Here is a 17,918-nt window from a genome sequence, read left to right as displayed (position 1 = left end):
CGAAACTACTGGCAACATTGTAATGAAATTTTATACGAATATGTTTTGGAAGCTGATAGGTACATCCCATGAATTTGTTTTTATATCTGATTCTCATAGAGGGCGCTAGTTACACGGATCGTACTAAGTATTAGTCAATATAACTTTTTTAAGAGTATAATTATTAATCAAAATTTCAAGTAAACTTAAACATCATTCAATTTTACACGAAAAAGGTACTCTTGGTAAAACTCGATACTGTGTACCGTTTTCGGAATATTTTGATTTGAAAATTATGAAGTAATAATTGATGCTGGTATAAAATAGTTAGTAATTAAACAAAACTCACAAGAAGAAAATTAAATTAATGACTAAGAACATAAAATAAAATTCAATTACAGTAAGTGTTCAAAATGCCCTCCGTTTTCGCGAATACACAAGTCTATTCTTTTTGCTAAAGATTCCATTAACCTTCTAAACGCTAGGGGATCAGCTATGATGTCATTAAATTGACGTTGAATTCTTTCTTCCAATTCTTGACGTGAATTTACCTCTGTAGCATAGAGTTTTTCCTTAATATACCACCAAACTGCGTAGTCCAAAGGGTTAAAATCGCATGACCGAGGAGGTCAATGAATCGGAGCTTCTGCACCTCTACCAATCAATCGATTCGGAAAATGATTACTCAACCAATTACACCTTCTATCAAAGTGTGGTGGAGCTCCATCGTGCATAAAAAATAAAGATCTTCGCTCGTTTAGCGTTAAATCTTCTAATATCTCGAATAAGGAATTGTTTAAAAAATCAAGATACATATCACCATTTAAATTTCTAGGTAGAATATGATAACCTATTAATTTGTTAACTAAAGTTGCTGCCCAAACATTAACTTTAAATGAGTGTTGGTAATGTGATACCCTTTTGACTCGTGGATTCTCATCACACCAGTAGTGTGCATTATGGTAGTTAAACATACCTTGTCGCGTAAAGGTGGCCTCGTCCGTAAAAAGAATGCATTTTAAAAAATTTGGATTGTGGGCTGTCCTTTGTAGCAATATTTCACAAAAATCCACTCTAACCGGTAGATCATCTGGCAAGAGCTCTTGGACTTGTTTGTAATGATAAGGATGTAATTGCTGTTCTTTCAGTATCCGCCAAGTACTTGAAGAAGAAGTATTTGTTTGTCTTGCTATATTCCTTAGGCTAACTGTTGGATCTTGATCAAGTAAATTTAAAATATTATTTTCTTTGTTAATTGTTCTTGTTGTTCTTGGTCTACCAGAATTTATTTTATTTGGTCTCACATTCCCAGTTTCTTGACAACGTCGTTCAACGGCTCTAAATGTTTTTTTACTTGGTAAGTTTCTTCTAGGAAACTTTTCTGCATAATGTGTCACAGCTGCACTAGAACATCGTAAACATTCGCCTAAGGCTAATAACATGTCAGTGTATTCAACATTTGAGTACATTTTGATTTGATTTTACAAATAACAAGGTTTCAAAACTCTAATTATTGTTGATTTATCGACATAACAATCAATAAATGTCAGATTTCCATGGCACACTTGGAGAAAATAGAGGTATACCTATTAGAACTTTATCATTACTACCAGCATCAATAAAATTATTACTTCATAATTTTCAAATCAAAATATTCCGAAAACGGTACACAGTATCGAGTTTTACCAAGAGTACCTTTTTCGTGTAAAATTGAATGATGTTTAAGTTTACTTGAAATTTTGATTAATAATTATACTCTTAAAAAAGTTATATTGACTAATACTTAGTACGATCCGTGTAAAATTTCATTACAATGTTGCCAGTAGTTTCGGCAAAATCGTAAAAAAATGCGTAATTTTTTTTTCTTCAACGCCCTGTATCTTGAAAACGGATGGCGTTACAAAAATTTTTTACTAAACAAACCCAAATTATTTTCCAGTTTTTTACCTACCCTTTAGACGGGGTTACCTTTTTTTGAAACACCCTGTAGAACTGTAAAAAAACTTTGTAACACAATAAAAAAGTAATTTATAAACTTATTATTCAATGAGGAATATTTATGTATAAATATCCAAAAAAAATTACTTAAAATTCATTAGGGGAGAAGAGGGATACTTGATCATATGGGAGACTTGATCAATCTTTAAAATTTCAGTAAATAAGCAGCCTAGAATTATAAAACCGGCAACATAGCGTAGCTGTTAGTATGGCAGTAGATCCCATGTAATATGTAATTTAGTTTTCGTTAGAATACACAACGAAGAGCACGTGTTCATTACATTTATTTTGTCCCTACCGAGAAGTGTTTTCAGAATTATTCAAATTGATTTTCTTTACTATTTGTTTAGGTGAGTGTTTCGTATAATTTTTATATAACACCATAATCATTTAGTTTACGTTTTGCACAGTTTGCAGTGAGTTCTAGTTTGTTGTCATATTTTTATAGACTAAAATATTAAAATGGCCTCTTGGGGGAGACTTGATTCCTTCTTATCTGGGAGATATGATCCCGGGATCAAGTCTCCCAGAAAGTCCTTATAGATGAATGTTTTTTATTTTATAGATATGCCACGTCAATATAAAACGAGAGAAGGAGCCAAGAAAAGAACACCAGTCGACAGCCAGAGGTTAAAAGAAGCTGTTTTAGACGTTATTAATAACGGTACGTCTATCAAGGGAACGGCGAGTCGTTTTCAAATAAATATTATGATATTAAAAAGATACGATAAAATATCCTTCTCTCCTGATTACAAGAAGGCTCAAATATTTACAAATGCAGAGGAAAATGTATTTAAAAATTATTTAGATGTTGCCAGCAAATTACACCATGGTCTTACAAGAAAACAAGCAAAAGAACTGGCGTACGAGTTTGCCGTAAGAAATAGTAAAAAATACCTGCTGCGTGAAATAAACATAAGCAAGCCAGTTACGACTGGTTATACGGATTTCTGAAGAGGATGAAGACCTTATCACTACGCTCTCCGGAAGCAACTAGTCTTTCTAGAGCAACTAGTTTCAACAGAAATAATTTTTCGGAAATTTAAAGACAGTTCTTGAAAACGATGGAATTGGACCAGAAGCAATTTGGAGCGTGGACGAAACTGGACTTTCCACTGTCCATAAGCCAAAGAAGATCATTGCACGCAAAGGTGAAAAACAAGTTGGTAAAATTACGTCAGGGGAACGTGGAGCAACAGTAACTGTTTGTTGTGCAATCAATGCAATTGGAAACCATATACCGCTTTTTATGGTTTTCCTTCGAAAACTTTGGCAAGATCGCATGATTGATAATAGCCCACCAGGGACCACCGGCGTAGTTTATGACAGTGGATGGATGACCGCTTCTAATTTTATCAAATTCTTGGAACATTTTCAAATACATGTAAAGACGACTACCAATAATAAATGTTTAATCATAGTGGACAATCATGATAGCCACGTGACTCTCGAAGCCATAACGTATGCCAAAGAACACGGAATAACTCTTCTTACCATACCACCACACACGTCGCATAAGTTAGACAGGAGTGTATTTGGTCCTCTCAAGAGTTGCTATAATATTGCCTGTGATGATTAGATGGTGACCCACCCAAGAAGGACCAAACCAAGTAGGATTTTTTTTTATATTCTTACCGTACTTAATCTTAAAGTCAAGTTTGTAATCAGTAAGGGGTTAAAAAGTAGTGTTTCACAACAGTTTTATCTATTTCAAACCTGTAATCTAATAATAGAATTCTTGCAAGTATAGTTTAGCTTAACTTGGCCGCATGATTGAATACGAAATCAATAAACAATCTTTTGATAAAAATACATATAAATGATAAATAAACTCACCTGACTTTGCAAGTTTCGGATTCTCTGATTTCCAATTCTTGATCGTGTTTAAGTTTCAGAGAACAGACATCGATATTTATGTCTTGAATAGTCTTGTCTAGGTGTTTGTTATGATCCCTATATGTCTGAACTTGTCTTTCTACGCTCGCTAACGTTTCCTTCTTTTCCCGCATATTATTCTCGAAAATTGCTGCGATTACTTCCATTTCTTGTTCTAAGGAGTCGATTTCTTGTTTACGACCCCTGCTCTTGCACTTCATGTAGGTTTGCATGTCGCGTAAGAACTAAAAATGACAGTGAACCGTAATTTAATAATAAATTTTACCAGATTGCAGATATTAGATTAACAGATACCAGAATCACAGCTTAAGATAATAAAGAAACAGAAGAATTAGAATCAAAAACATGGATGTGATCTAGCAAAGATCTCTGAGGGAGAGATGATCAAAATATAAACAGATCCTCCAACTTTAAAAATGACAAGAGAATTATGTACTTATGCCGGTTCAATATAAAAGATATTGCCATAAGCAAAAAGTCTATTTTAAATTTATTTTATACTCCTTTCTTTTCTTTACATGTTTGATGGATGTTTTTAAAGTACGTCCACTCTATCTTTTCCCATGCATGAAATTATTCACGAATTATTTTTTATACTAGGTCTCTTTTTTACTCACAGAAACTAGTATTGTAAAATTAAGCCGCTTGTCCATAGAAATCACAATAAGTTAAACAAGGATCAACAATATGGCATGTCTTTGATATCTTGTTTACTCTTACTGTAAATTTTGACAGAAAAACGCTTAATTCCCAAGCGCAGCAACTTGTGTTGAATTTATATGAATATTTTGTGTTATAGTTTATTTTTATGAACGAGAGAGTAATTAGCATAATTTTAACTGGTAGCTCCGACCACTCCATGGGCGTGCTCAAGATTAATTGAAAAATTACTTTGAATAATTGTAAAAAATAAATGAATTATTTCAGTGTTATAAAGTGTTATGTGTATGTAAACAAAAGTGACCTCTTTTATCACACACTATATTAGAACTGACTGGCCTACATTAAAAAGGGTTTTAAAAAATTCACATTTTTTTTAATTTTTAAAAATTACAAAAGAGAAAAAGAGTTTTTAAAACCGTCTAAGGTATGTTAAATAGATGAATAAAAATATTAATATAAAACTCACAGCTACTTGTTACAAATCCAAATCAGATTCAGAAGATGAACTTTCAGAACCAAGATTTATAATAACTGGCTCGATCATTTTATCAGTAATATTGTCCAGCTTCCACATTTTTTCCTCTTCTTTAATAGTGTGATTTACTGCCTTTTCCCAGTTTTCAGGTTTTACATTATTTACGGCCTCCAAAAACAACTGTTTAACATCATGAATTTTAAAAGTGGTATTTTTTCTTGAAACTTCACTCTTTATCTGTGCCCATACCAGTTCAATCGGGTTTAATTCACAATGATATGGTGGGGATCTAAGTACTGTCATTCCACGATTTTTGGCAATTTCATCAATTTCGTATTTTTTACATTTTTCTTTATGAAGGGCACACAACGAATAAAGTTCCTTTCTTATAGATCCGGGATGGTACGTAATATTTTTTGAACTCAGCCAATTCTGCAAGTCTTTTTTTAACCACTTGGTTGTGGGCAGTCCTTCTATAAGTCTGGAGTGATAACTTGCATTATCCATTACTATTACACAGTTCTTAGGAAGAAGATCTATCATTTGTTCGAACCATTCTTGAAAGACATCAGCGTTCATGTCTTCATGGTAGTCACCGGTACGAGTTGATTCAAAAGTTAATAAACCACCTTCAACAAAACCGTCTGAACTGCCAATGTGTACTATTATCAGCCTGCGTCCCTTTCCTGATGGTGGGTTTAAACCAGTAGATAAGTTATTTACAAAAGCGTGCCTTTGACTTGTAACAGTTTCATCCTGCCAAAATTTATTTGGTGTATGACCCTCGTTGATCCATGTTTCATCAAGATAAAATATTTTTCTTTTTTGGTTTCTCATTTCCTTTATGGTTCTTAGAAAATGTCTTCTCCATATGACAATATCGCTTCTTTCTAATAAAATAGACTTTCTGGGATTCTTTTTCCAGCGGAAGCCTATTTCTTTTAAAAGTTTCCATAACGTACTTCGACTCATTTCTGGGTAATCCTTATCATCTCGAACTGAGACAAGAACTTTATCCAATGTTGGAAATTCTTGTCTAAAGAAGAATTCATGCACTTTCCGTCGAAGTCCTTCTTTAAAATGATATTCTATTTGAAATTTTGGTTTCCCTGGAGCATTACGTGGCATTTGAAAACTACCAAATTTCTCTTCTTTAATAACTCTGTAAATCGTAGATTTCCCAACACCAAGTGTACTGCTAATTAACTCAACGGTCTCATCAACACTTTTACATAAACGTTTGTCTGTAAATGATTTAAAACAATTAAATATTAATGTTTTTTCATTAACTGTTAGAGGACCAATTTTTCGGCGTTTACACGGCACTTCCAAATTTTCCATAACACTAGTATACACAATAAACTGCACCTTGCAACTGAAGTACCTACTTTTAGTGAACTGTTAAGAATTTTGAATACGCCACTTGGACCTTCCTACAAAATGGAAAAACCCACTATCACATTTTCTGTGGAATAAGTTTAGAAGGTAATTATCTAGTCAATTACTGTCGTAGATTCCTGGAATTAAAGAATTAAATGTTTGATTGTTGAAACCCTTACTTCGTGGAATGCACTCATTTCAGATAAAATAAAACGTTTTATTTTATCTAAAGAATTAAACTTTATTTTGCAAATAGGCAAAGAATTAAACTTTATTTTGCAAATAGATAAAATTAAACGTTTTATTTTATCTAAAGAATTAAACTTTATTTTGCAAATAGGTAGGTACTTATTAAACTTTTATTGGTTATATATAACCAATAAAATAAACATCTTACATTTCTTGCAAATTCATTAGTACCTGTTAACCTCCATCACTCCGACACTGGCAACCTTATTTAGGGATTAGTAATTCTCACAACTATTGTATTCTATTCTGCTCCAACCTTTATACCTGGTGGTCACACTCAATTTAAAATTGTTTTCCTATATACTTCTGTAAACTTGTTGACAAATATCTGTTTTTCATTGAGTCACCCGTATCAACAGTTTAGGGATTTGCATACATAATTTATTGTTTTATTACTCTCTCATACATAAAAATACACTATAGAAAGAAGTAATGGAGGACCTTTGGAGCCTCTTACATCTGTTCAAAGAGGTAAAATATCAAATGCATGTTTGTTAATTAGTTACTATCAAAGAATTATTTTTTAAGAGAGTTGCCGCTTCTTTAAAAATATCACGGCGGACAATATACTCGATAAAAAAGGAAAGAAAACAAGACGACTGATATGCCAGAGGCATCAAAAATGGCAGTACGGAATACGTTGTATGATATGTACCAACAGAGTAAGTATTGATTTCTCCAGTGTGAATTTTATGATAAACAAGAACCTGGGTAGGTACTTCAATTTTCATGAAATTTTCTATCTACTTATTTTTGGCTAAGAAAGACGATAATGAATTCTTTTTTTTTAGAAAAGCATGTTACTCTGCGGAGTTTGACATGTCAATTAAGGGATAAAGAAGTAGTGGATATTGGAAAATCATCGCCTAGTTCTAGTACATTGTTAAAATATATCTGATTTAAATTTAAAAATGATGACAATCGACACTGCTGCTATGTCACAATAGAATAAAATTGATACAAAATTTATTATTTTGGCAGATTATACAAATAATATTAAGATTATTTAATCTTCTTTTCATCATATTCTTATTAATCCTATTTCCGACGAATACTAATCCAAATACACAAAAAGTATATTAAATAATATATTTACTAAATTTAACTTTATAAAATACATCCACCGGGGTAATAACCATTTCGTAATTATTACATTGACAGTAGTAGGTATCAATGATAATTATCTATACATCGACGTACGTTTCATTTAATATTTTGATTTAACTTGTTTGAAAATGAATCATAAAGCACGGGAAAAGATAGAGTGGACGTACTTTATTTTTTTAATTTAAATTTTGTTATATCCTGCCATATTCTTATAATTGTCACGTGATATGGAATTAGCGGAAAAACATTATCTTTACCTTAGTTGCGTTGATGTCATTCATTTGCTCAATTAGATCATTAATTGTCATCCTAAGTTTTTTATGTTCCCATTCAGTAGCCATTATTTTTCGTCTAAAAGCCATGTTTTCCCTGATCGTTTTTAATTTCATATTGCCAGCTGCCTGAAAGTTAATAACATATTTATGTAGAAAATATCGAACGCTTGTTTTAATTGATAACATTTTAGTTGCAATTGTTTTCTAAGGATGACTATAAAGCTTTTAGTATGGCATTTAACTTAAATACCTATACAATATTCTTGTCATTCAGTACCTGTACATTTGTCAAAATTTGAATACAAATCAATAACTTCTGTAGATGCCGAAAGATCTTTTTCTACTTATACATAAATAGGTGTCCCCGAACTTAGTGCGTTACTTTAAGGTATGAATATATACAGTATACTCCCTCTATAACGAACACGGTTATTACGAGTTTTCGCTTATAACGATAACGAGGTACATTAGATGTAACGTGAAATTTCTATTGAACTAATTTCTAAACTTAACCGTTTCCAAAACAAATTAGGTACATTGTTTTCCATATACGTGAATTTTGATTATAAAATGTATCTAATACCTGCAAAATAATTTTTTTTCTTGCTTTATTAATGTGACATTTGGTATTATCTGAATTAATTAAGGTTTTGGATTAAAATCGAAGTTTTAAATAAATAATTATTTTTACTTAAGTAAGTACTATGGTTTAATTCCTAAAAAGTAATTAATGCTATAAAGAAATGTTTTTCTGGAATGTATTGAAATATGGTTTAATTTTAAACGAATTGTTAAAATGTCAATTATTTAACAAGAAAAAACACTTTTTTAAAAACAATCTTTTAAATGAACTAGTATTGTGTATATATTAAGCTTTAAATGTGTTGAATGCCTAGGGATTTAACTAAATTACGTAGGTTACAGTGAAAATTAAATACAACGGACAACGTTTAATAATTCTAATTTATTTTTTTACACTATGCACGGTCTATCAGTAATTTGTTTAGTTGTGAACTATTGGATATTGTGGAAGGTATTTTGGTCAACGGAAATAGCATTAATAATATTAGATATGCGGACGATACGGTCATATTTGCAAGTGACATGGAAGATCTACAGTACATAATACAACATGTATACAATGCATGTGAAAGGTATGGACTGCAAATGAATCTCAAGAAAACGAAATCAATGATATTCTCAAAAAAACCGCAAAATGTAGATAACCTGATCATCAATAATACAACGATCGAAAGAGTAACAACTTATAAATATTTAGGAACGTGGCTAACCGAAGATTGAGATCAAACAAAAGAAATCAGATCTAGAATAGAAATGGCAAGAAACACGTTCATAAAATTGAAGAACTTACTTTGCAACCGTAACCTTAATCTAGAGATCCGCATAAGAATGCTACGTTGTTACGTTTTTTCTACTTTGCTATACGGCATGGAAGCGTGGACAATAAAACAGTCTGAAATCAAAAAATTAAACTCCTTTGAGATGTGGTGCTACAGGAGAATCCACAGAATATCGTGGACTGAAAAAGTAACTAATATAGAGGTGTTACAATGAATGAAGAAAGAATGTGAAGTCATAAAAACTGTTAAAATTAGAAAGATTCAATATCTGGGTCACATAATGAGGGGCGAGAAGTACGTATTACTTAGGTTAATTATGCAAGGGAAGAGAAACCCAGGACGACGTAAAATATCCTGGCTAAGAAATTTGAGAGAGTGGTTCGGTTGCAGCTCATTAGAATTATTCAGAAGCACGGCCAATAAAATTAAAATAGCGATGATGATTTCCAACCTCCGATAGGAGAAGGAACCTGAAGAAGAAGAAATAAAATTAAATTAGATGTACTTGTACTTATTTAACAATAATTATTATAATAAATGTTCAAAGTGACTTCCATCTGCGCGAACACATGCATTGATATGACGAATCCAATTGTTAGTAATGCCATAGTTAACTAAATTATGTCGGATAGTTTCTGCAGCATCAAAAATTCGTTCGCGTAATTATTCAGTTTCTATTTCATTTCATCTCGGTTATCATAAACTAATGATTTCAGATGTCCCCAAAAATAAAAATCCAGTACATTGCATTCGCGTATAGGTCTATTCCTAAATATTTTTAGCCACAGAATGGGTCCATTCCTACCAATCCAACGACGAGGATACGTAGTATTAAGAAGATTTTTAACAGCTCTGGTAAAATGTACTGTGCCTCCGTCGTGAAGAAACCACATTTCACGGCGTGTTGCAAAGGCACGCCTTCAAGAAGTACCGGCAAAACATTTTGCAAGAAATTATAGTAGGTCTCTCCTTCTCTCCATTTACTGTTCTGGGCAATTCATATGATCCTATTAAACGATTGTTAATTATTCTAGCCCGTAAATTTATGCTAAATTTTCGTTGAAAATTTGTCCTACGTATTAGTTAAGGTTAATCGTCACATTATAGGTGGCAATTATGAAAATTATACATACCATTTCTCGTAAAACATGCTTCATCCACACATAACACTTTGGGAAATTCAGATTCTCTGATGACTTTATCTTGAAACCACCTACAAAATGTTAAGCTTCGAGGAAGATCACCTTGGTGTAAATCTTGTACTATCTGATAGAGCTATGGATGTAGAAGTTGTTCCCGATATGTTATATGAACAACTTTTTTCGACATGCCAACCATTTTACCCACCGTTCGTGTACTTCCGTTTGGATTATTTTTTACAGCATCTAAAATGTCGTCTTCTACATTTAATCGACGAATACTTCTTGTATTTTTTTTGTTGGTACAACAGAAACCGTTTCTAATAATTTTTGAGAAACATTCACAAAAGTTCGAGCATTATAATAAATTTGGACAACTTAATTATTGTTCCATTGCGCTTCTCCATAATGAATCATTATAAATGTCATGATACGAATCGAAAACATTTTCGCGGTGACACTAAACACAAACACGATTATTCCAAACTATCTCTTTACTAAAGTTGTCACTGTCTACCTTTAGATTTTCGTACTGCACGTAGTTGACAGATTTCAATTTGCATATCAAAATTGATTTTCGTTTTTTGGTCACACGATTGAATTTAGAAAAAAATGTTATAGGACTTTTTTACTCTACGCGGTGTCTTCTACCTAACTACCTATACTTTTAAGAAAAGCACTACTTTTGGGGACACTCTGTATATATGTATACAGACAGGAGATATAAATTCTTACAGGGAAATTTTAAAAAATATGTTATTGTAATTATTTTTATGCTGTTTGTCAAGAATAATGAAAATTATTCTAAAATATAATATAGGTATTATATTAATAACATTTAAATCAATGTTTACTTACAGGTTGTAGCAATTTTTTTAACCGTGTCATTCATAAATGTTTTGCTTATTTTTTTGTGCTTATTTTGAACTTTCTTTCATGCTTATTTTTTAATTATGAGCCACTTACCTTAATCAGTGCATTGATCTGTTCTATTTCTCTTTTAGGAACCAGTACAGCATCTTTAAAGTCCGATAGATCTCCAGTAAGAGGAATTTCCACCAAGCCTCTTCGTAAAACTATCTGAATCTGAATATTGTGCATCAAATAGAGATAATCGGTTTTGCATTTCCTTATTTCACCGGCTAATCTGATGTTTTTTTCCCTTTTATATGTCAACCGTTTCTGACAGCTGGCAATGGTTGTTTCACCGTCAGTAATTTGCATTTGCGCTGCTTTTACCTAAAAATATTAAATTGTCAATGAAGCAATGTATACTGTGCGGCATAAGTAAGGAATATTGCCAATAATGTAATGGTACTTCATTCTGCATCAATTATTTGTATGTAAACAATTAAAAATTATTATAGTTTTTAGAAAACATGAAAATTTGAGTCCTTATAGAGAATCAGAACAAAAAGAGTCCTGTTTTATCAAACTATTTTTGGAGAATATTTAATGTGCTTTGAAGGATTCTTTAGGTGGATTGTAGATTTGTTCCTCTTAGTAGGAGAACCAGATCGTCTGCGTACAGTCTTCCTTTAACTGTCTGCTAACATTGTTCCAAGATATCGTTAATTGCAACAAGAAATAGAGTTACACTTAACACCGATCCTTGGGGGACTCCGTTTTCGTGGATCTGAGTTTATGATATTGTTCCATTTGCTCGTACTTTAAATGTTGATGTTGAAGTTGAGTTGAAGAAAATTTTAAATAAATTTTAGGAATTGTCCATTAATACCGCAGAAGTGAAGCTTTTTTATTATACCATATCTCCATGTGCTTTTATATCGCAGATTATAGCTAAACAGTGTTGTTTGTTAATGAGTGCTTCGTGAATTTCGGATTCAAGATCAACTAGGTTATCCGTCGTTGATCTATTTTGATGAAAGCCGTTCTGCCTTGGGATAAGTAGATTTTTATCTTCCAGAAACCATGTAAGGCGAAGGTTTATAATCTTTTCGAATAGCTTGCAGGTTGAAGAGGTTAGAGATATTGGTCTTATAGGACTGAGGATCTGTTTTCGGTTTTTGAGGTTTAGGGATTGGGATAATATATGATTCTGACCAAGACTTTGGAAAGTAGTGCTGTATTCACATTTGGTTCAAAACATTAAGGAGGTATGTTCTAGCGTTTGTGCTTAGTTTTTAGAGAAAAATTATTGGTATATCATCTAGACCCGGAGAAGAGTTTTTTATGCCAAACAATGCATCGCTAGTTCTTCTGCTGAAATTAGAGTTCGTGTAATCATCCGTGTTCTCTGTGATCATTATCTCCTTCTTTAAATTTCTAAATTTTAATTATAGAACACTTGGAGGCGGCACCCATTAAGAAAGCACCTTTCTCATACCCAAATATTTATGTGTAATAGGCAAAATGCTACCATATGATGACTTTAAAGTGTCAGCTATCTCTCGCAACTTCATTTTGCGGGTTTCTATAATAATTTTCAGCATTTTTTCCATGTTTTCGGTTTTTGGCCTTCCGGAGCGCTAAGCCTTATTTGTGTTTCAGCAAACCATCGTTTAATGGTTGTTATCGATGGCACAGAGTCCCGAAAATACTGTTTGAGCCATTGCTCAGTTTGGACGGTATTTTTTCCCATCAAATAACAGTGATAAATCGACAAGAAATAGCTTTGAATCCATTGTTTATAAAAATCACAAAACTAGCGTCACTTTAAACACTGTAACTCAGTACATAATAATCCAAATGACATAAAAATTTTGGCAGTATGCTTTTGAATGTTAGGACTACCGAAACATCAAATGGAAAATTCAATAGACTCACTACTTCATGGTTAGGCCTGGGACTTATTGACGGACGTATTAGATAATTCTCCTTTTAAATATATAATGAGACTACCATGTTGTCAGACATTAAGAAATGCAATATAAATAAAATTACTTACTTTAATTTCAAACTCTATTCTTGATCTTCTATGTTTACAGATGAGTCGAAAAGTATGTTCATCGATAGTTGGTGGCAATCCAGCAAATTCATCTAAATGGTCTAAAGATTTAAGAAATTCAATACATTCCGATGTGAGAAATAAAGATTTTTCTTGAGTTATAAGACACTTGGCCAGTTCTAGAAGAACGGTCTCTGTATTTACTCCCCGAAAACTGGCTCGAGGCCTTCTCCTAAAAATAATTTTTATAAAATCAATGGACCAAAAATTCATGAAGAAATGCTTGATAGCGAAGACAATAGTATAATAATGGTAAAGTCATAGCAGCGGCGTTCCAAAAATACTGAAGTTTTAGCTTAAACTATTAGAAAGAGTCAGACATATTGTATTAAAAAATATCAATACATATTCTATATTTACAAAGAGTGTTTTATAAAAAATCTTACAATGCAGTAAAAACTTGTAATGATATTTATTAAAAAAATTTAAATTATCAAAACGGGTTAAAAATTTCAGAACGTTTTCGGTTTCAGTGAAAACATCTTAATAGTAGTGGAAACTAGCCACATAATAAGGTCTAATAACCCTTAGACTACATATTGTAAATTGTACTTATTAAAAATGTGACACGAGGTCGATGTTAGAGGATTTCACTTTAAAGGAACTTACAGATCTCAGCTCGAAAAAGGACATTAGAGTCATATGGTAGATACTAGCCAAAAAATGTTTTATATTTCTAACCCTAATTATAACGCTATTGTTACTTATTTATTATTTAATTTGAAACCACTACCGCACTATCAGATTTACTGTAGTCGTCTTTTTCCACAACAGTTTCTTTCATTTTTTTATGTTTATATTCTGTTTCAGAGAAAGACACAAAAGAGAGACAATAACAACAAAAATATTACATCTATTTATCATTTACAGATGATATCGTTGTCATAGCCAGGAGCAAGCAGAAGATATACATACATACATATATATATATATATATATATATATATATATATATATATATATATATATATATATATATATATATATATATATATATATTAGAATTTAATACTCGACGTTTCGGCACTCATTTTGAAGCCATTATCACGAGGGATACGGTTCCGTTCAAGTTCGGGGTGTCAATCTGCCCATTCCCCTCACTCGTGACGTACCAGTATCGTGTTCTGTAGAAATAAAAGAACCGTCAAACAGCACTGAGGTCTCAATCTGCCTACTCCTCAGTGTCGAGTAACGACCGGTCTTACCTTGTGTAGCTTTTAATGTTTGATTTAACAATCTGAGCGGGATGGGTTGGGGCGGGGGGTTGCTGAAGCAGCGGTTGCCATGTTACGCGATTAGCGTCATCGCGCGTGTTTAAGCTGTTAAGACGTTTTTCAATTTCGATGGCTTCACGAATGATTCTCAATTTTCGGATGGGAGCGGTAGTTTTTGCATTTTTCGAAATCTATTTTGTGGCCTGTCTGAATATGATGTTGGACTAGGGCTGAAGTAGTATCGAAATGTTTGATAGATATAGAATGTTCGTAAATACGGTTATGGACTCGTTGGTTTGTCTGTCCTATGTGTGTACGTGGGCAACTAGAACAAGGTATCTCGTAGACACTATGGTCTTCATTGATGATTTGGTCTTTTACGGATCTGACGAGATTGGACAACTTGGAGTGAGTAGTGAAGATGGTTTTGATGTTTAGGGAGTTAAGAGTTCTACTCATCTTGTCAGTGATACCTTTAATAAAAGGTAGAAAGATTTTGGGTTGATCAGGCGACAAGGTTTCTTTTTTGGATGGAATAGGGTTTAGATGTTTTTGAATGCTCCTATTTATTTGGGTTTTGTGGTAGCTGTTTTGCAAGAGTGTTTGACTTATTGAATTTATTTCGGATGATCTGTGATTGTTGTCGCTAACTCTTATAGAAAGGGAAACAAGAGTGTTGAAAACTGAATTGAGTTGGGCGGGGTGAAGATGTGTCTGGGCATTGAGATAACTGTTTGTATGAATGGGTTCCGGTACACGGAATAGGAAAAACCATGAGGTGAGTTTTTCTAAATAAGAACATTAAGGAATGGCAAAGACACTTCAGTCTCAACTTCCATCGTGAATTGAGTACTGGGATGCATTCCATTCAGGTGGGAGAGGAAGAGATCTAATGTGTCTTTACCATGGGGCCAAATGACAAAGGTGTCATCAACGTACCGTAACCAGCAGGGTTTGAGATTTGATAAGAACAGGGCTGTTGTTTCGTGTAATGTGTCATGTAAATACCAGTTATTCCGGGAGAGAAGGGGGATCCCATTAAGGCACCTTTGATTTGACGATACGAGGACACCGATAGTAATTAATTTATTAATTAAGAATAAAGGTTGAAAATCGGAAAAAAGGTAAACCTGAATGGTTTTCAACGGAACTAGAAGAGAAAGTTCTTAAGAAAAAACAAGCATATCACACATGGCTTCACTCCAAAGATCCCCAAGACAGAGAAATATACGCTAAATGGAATAGAGAAGTTAAAAAGGACGTGGATAAGGCGAAAAATATAAACTGGGAGGCTAAGTGTGATGAACTGGACAGATTTATGGGTGGAACAAAAGTGGCACAAGCTTGGAAAACATTAAAGCAGTTTAAGAAAAATGAGAAAAATGAAGACAACATTTCTCTCATAAAGTTAAATGAATGGGAAGAATATTATACGAAACTGCTGAAAGAGGATAGAGTAGAGTACAGATGGGAAAAGATAAGGGAATTAATAGACAACAGAGACGAAAGACAGGAAATCCCTATAATAACATTATCTGAATTGACGGAAACCTTAAAAGAGGTTAAAAACGGAAAAGCCGCAGGGCCTGGAGACATTCCCATAGAGCTGGTTAAATATGGGCCGACTGCACTTTTAGAATTAATAGTAGACCTTTTCAATAAATGTATGTGTGGAGACCAAGAAATTCCTAAGATTGGAATAAATCTTATATAAGCTCCATATATAAGAGAGGGAATAAAAGAGACTGTTCCAATTATAGAGGTATTAGTGTGACGAGCTCTGTGGGCCGGTTGTACGGCAGAATATTAAAGAAGAGGGTTGAAAGACAGATACAAGATATTGAAGAACAAAGCGGCTTTCGTACCGGGAGATCCTGCCTTGATAATATATTTATCCTACGACAAATAATTGAAAAGCGTGTCGAAAGAAGCAGAGAGACCCATTTGGTATTTATAGACCTTGAGAAAGCATATCATAGTGTCCCGTTAAAGAAAATGTTTGAGGTCCTCGAAAGGTCCGGATTGGATTCGACGTATATCCGAGCGATATATAAATTGTACGAAAATGCAGTTACTTGTGTTAAAATTGGAACCAGAACCTCAAATGAATTTAAAGTCAGTAAAGGCCTAAAGGCTATATACTGGAACCAGAAAGCAGTAGTAAAGGTGAACGATATAGAAACAAATAATATACCGATTGCGAGAGGGGTTAGGCAAGGATGCGTCTTGTCTCCGACGCTTTTCAACGTGTACTCACAGGTCATATTCAGAAAAGCCTTATGGGAAAGAAAAGAGGGAATAAGAATTGGTGGAGAAATCATAAACACCATGAGATTTGCAGATGACACGGTAATTATGGCTGAGAGTATAGAAGAACTACAAACTTTACTAGATGCAATAAATAGTGAATGCATTCAAATGGGACTTGACATCAACACAGATAAGACCAAATTTATGATAGTATCAAGGAGTCCAATAAATAATGAACAACTAACTCTTGGTGGACAGCAAATAGAGAGAGTGACAAAATATAAATATCTGGGAGCTTACATCAACACAGAATTAGATCCAGACCAAGAGATCCGGGTACGAATAGAAATGGCAAGGGCAGCGTTCTTAAAATTCAAACAATTGTTCTGTGACAAAAATCTGAATACTGCGCTGAGACTGAGGTTTGTTGAATGTTACGTCTGGTCGCAACTATTGTACGGGGTAGAAACATGGACACTAAAAGCGCAAATAGTTAAAAAGATTGAAGCCTTTGAACTTTGGATATACCGGAGAATGTTAAAAATTCCATGGACTGCCAGGGTCACCAATGAGGAAGTGCTGAGAAGGATGGGTCGAGACAAAAAATTGTTGAGAACGATAAAAGTACGCAAGACTGCATACCTTGGACACATACTAAGAAATAATAAATATAGTCTTCTGCAGGTCATCATGCAGGGTAGAGTCGATGGCAAAAAGGGAATAGGTAGAAAGAGGAAGTCATGGCTGCGAAATATTCGAGACTGGACAAACATGACTGTAGACGAATTATTCCACGTTGCAAAAGACAGAGAAGCTTTTAAAAATGTGGTCGCCAACCTCCGTTAATGGGGACGGCATAGGAAGAAGAAGAAAGGCCTAAAGCAAGGATGCTGTTTGTCACCGACACTCTTTAAAATATACATCCAAGAAGCATTGAGGAATTGGAGAAATAAATGTAGATTTA

At 33.4% G+C, this 17,918-nt stretch overlaps 1 protein-coding gene across 1 annotated transcript in view; it reads right to left on the bottom strand.

The window, feature by feature from the left end:
* LOC140439297 (cilia- and flagella-associated protein 43) overlaps window positions 1–17,918 on the bottom strand; it is a 62,176-nt gene that overhangs the window by 1,541 nt on the left and 42,717 nt on the right. The window contains exons 16-19 of the mRNA XM_072529123.1: window positions 13,431–13,662; window positions 11,489–11,761; window positions 8,005–8,148; window positions 3,814–4,097 (exon numbers count right to left, since the gene is read on the bottom strand). Coding sequence (XP_072385224.1) covers window positions 3,814–4,097; window positions 8,005–8,148; window positions 11,489–11,761; window positions 13,431–13,662 — 933 coding nt within the window. The remainder of the gene's footprint in view (window positions 1–3,813; window positions 4,098–8,004; window positions 8,149–11,488; window positions 11,762–13,430; window positions 13,663–17,918) is intronic.

Source organism: Diabrotica undecimpunctata, chromosome 4 (genome assembly GCF_040954645.1).
Source record: "Diabrotica undecimpunctata isolate CICGRU chromosome 4, icDiaUnde3, whole genome shotgun sequence".
In the NCBI taxonomy this organism is placed as follows: Eukaryota; Metazoa; Arthropoda; class Insecta; order Coleoptera; family Chrysomelidae; genus Diabrotica; species Diabrotica undecimpunctata.
The sequence above is the reverse complement of the archived record's forward strand: the minus strand, read 5'-3'. Positions and strand labels throughout refer to the sequence as shown.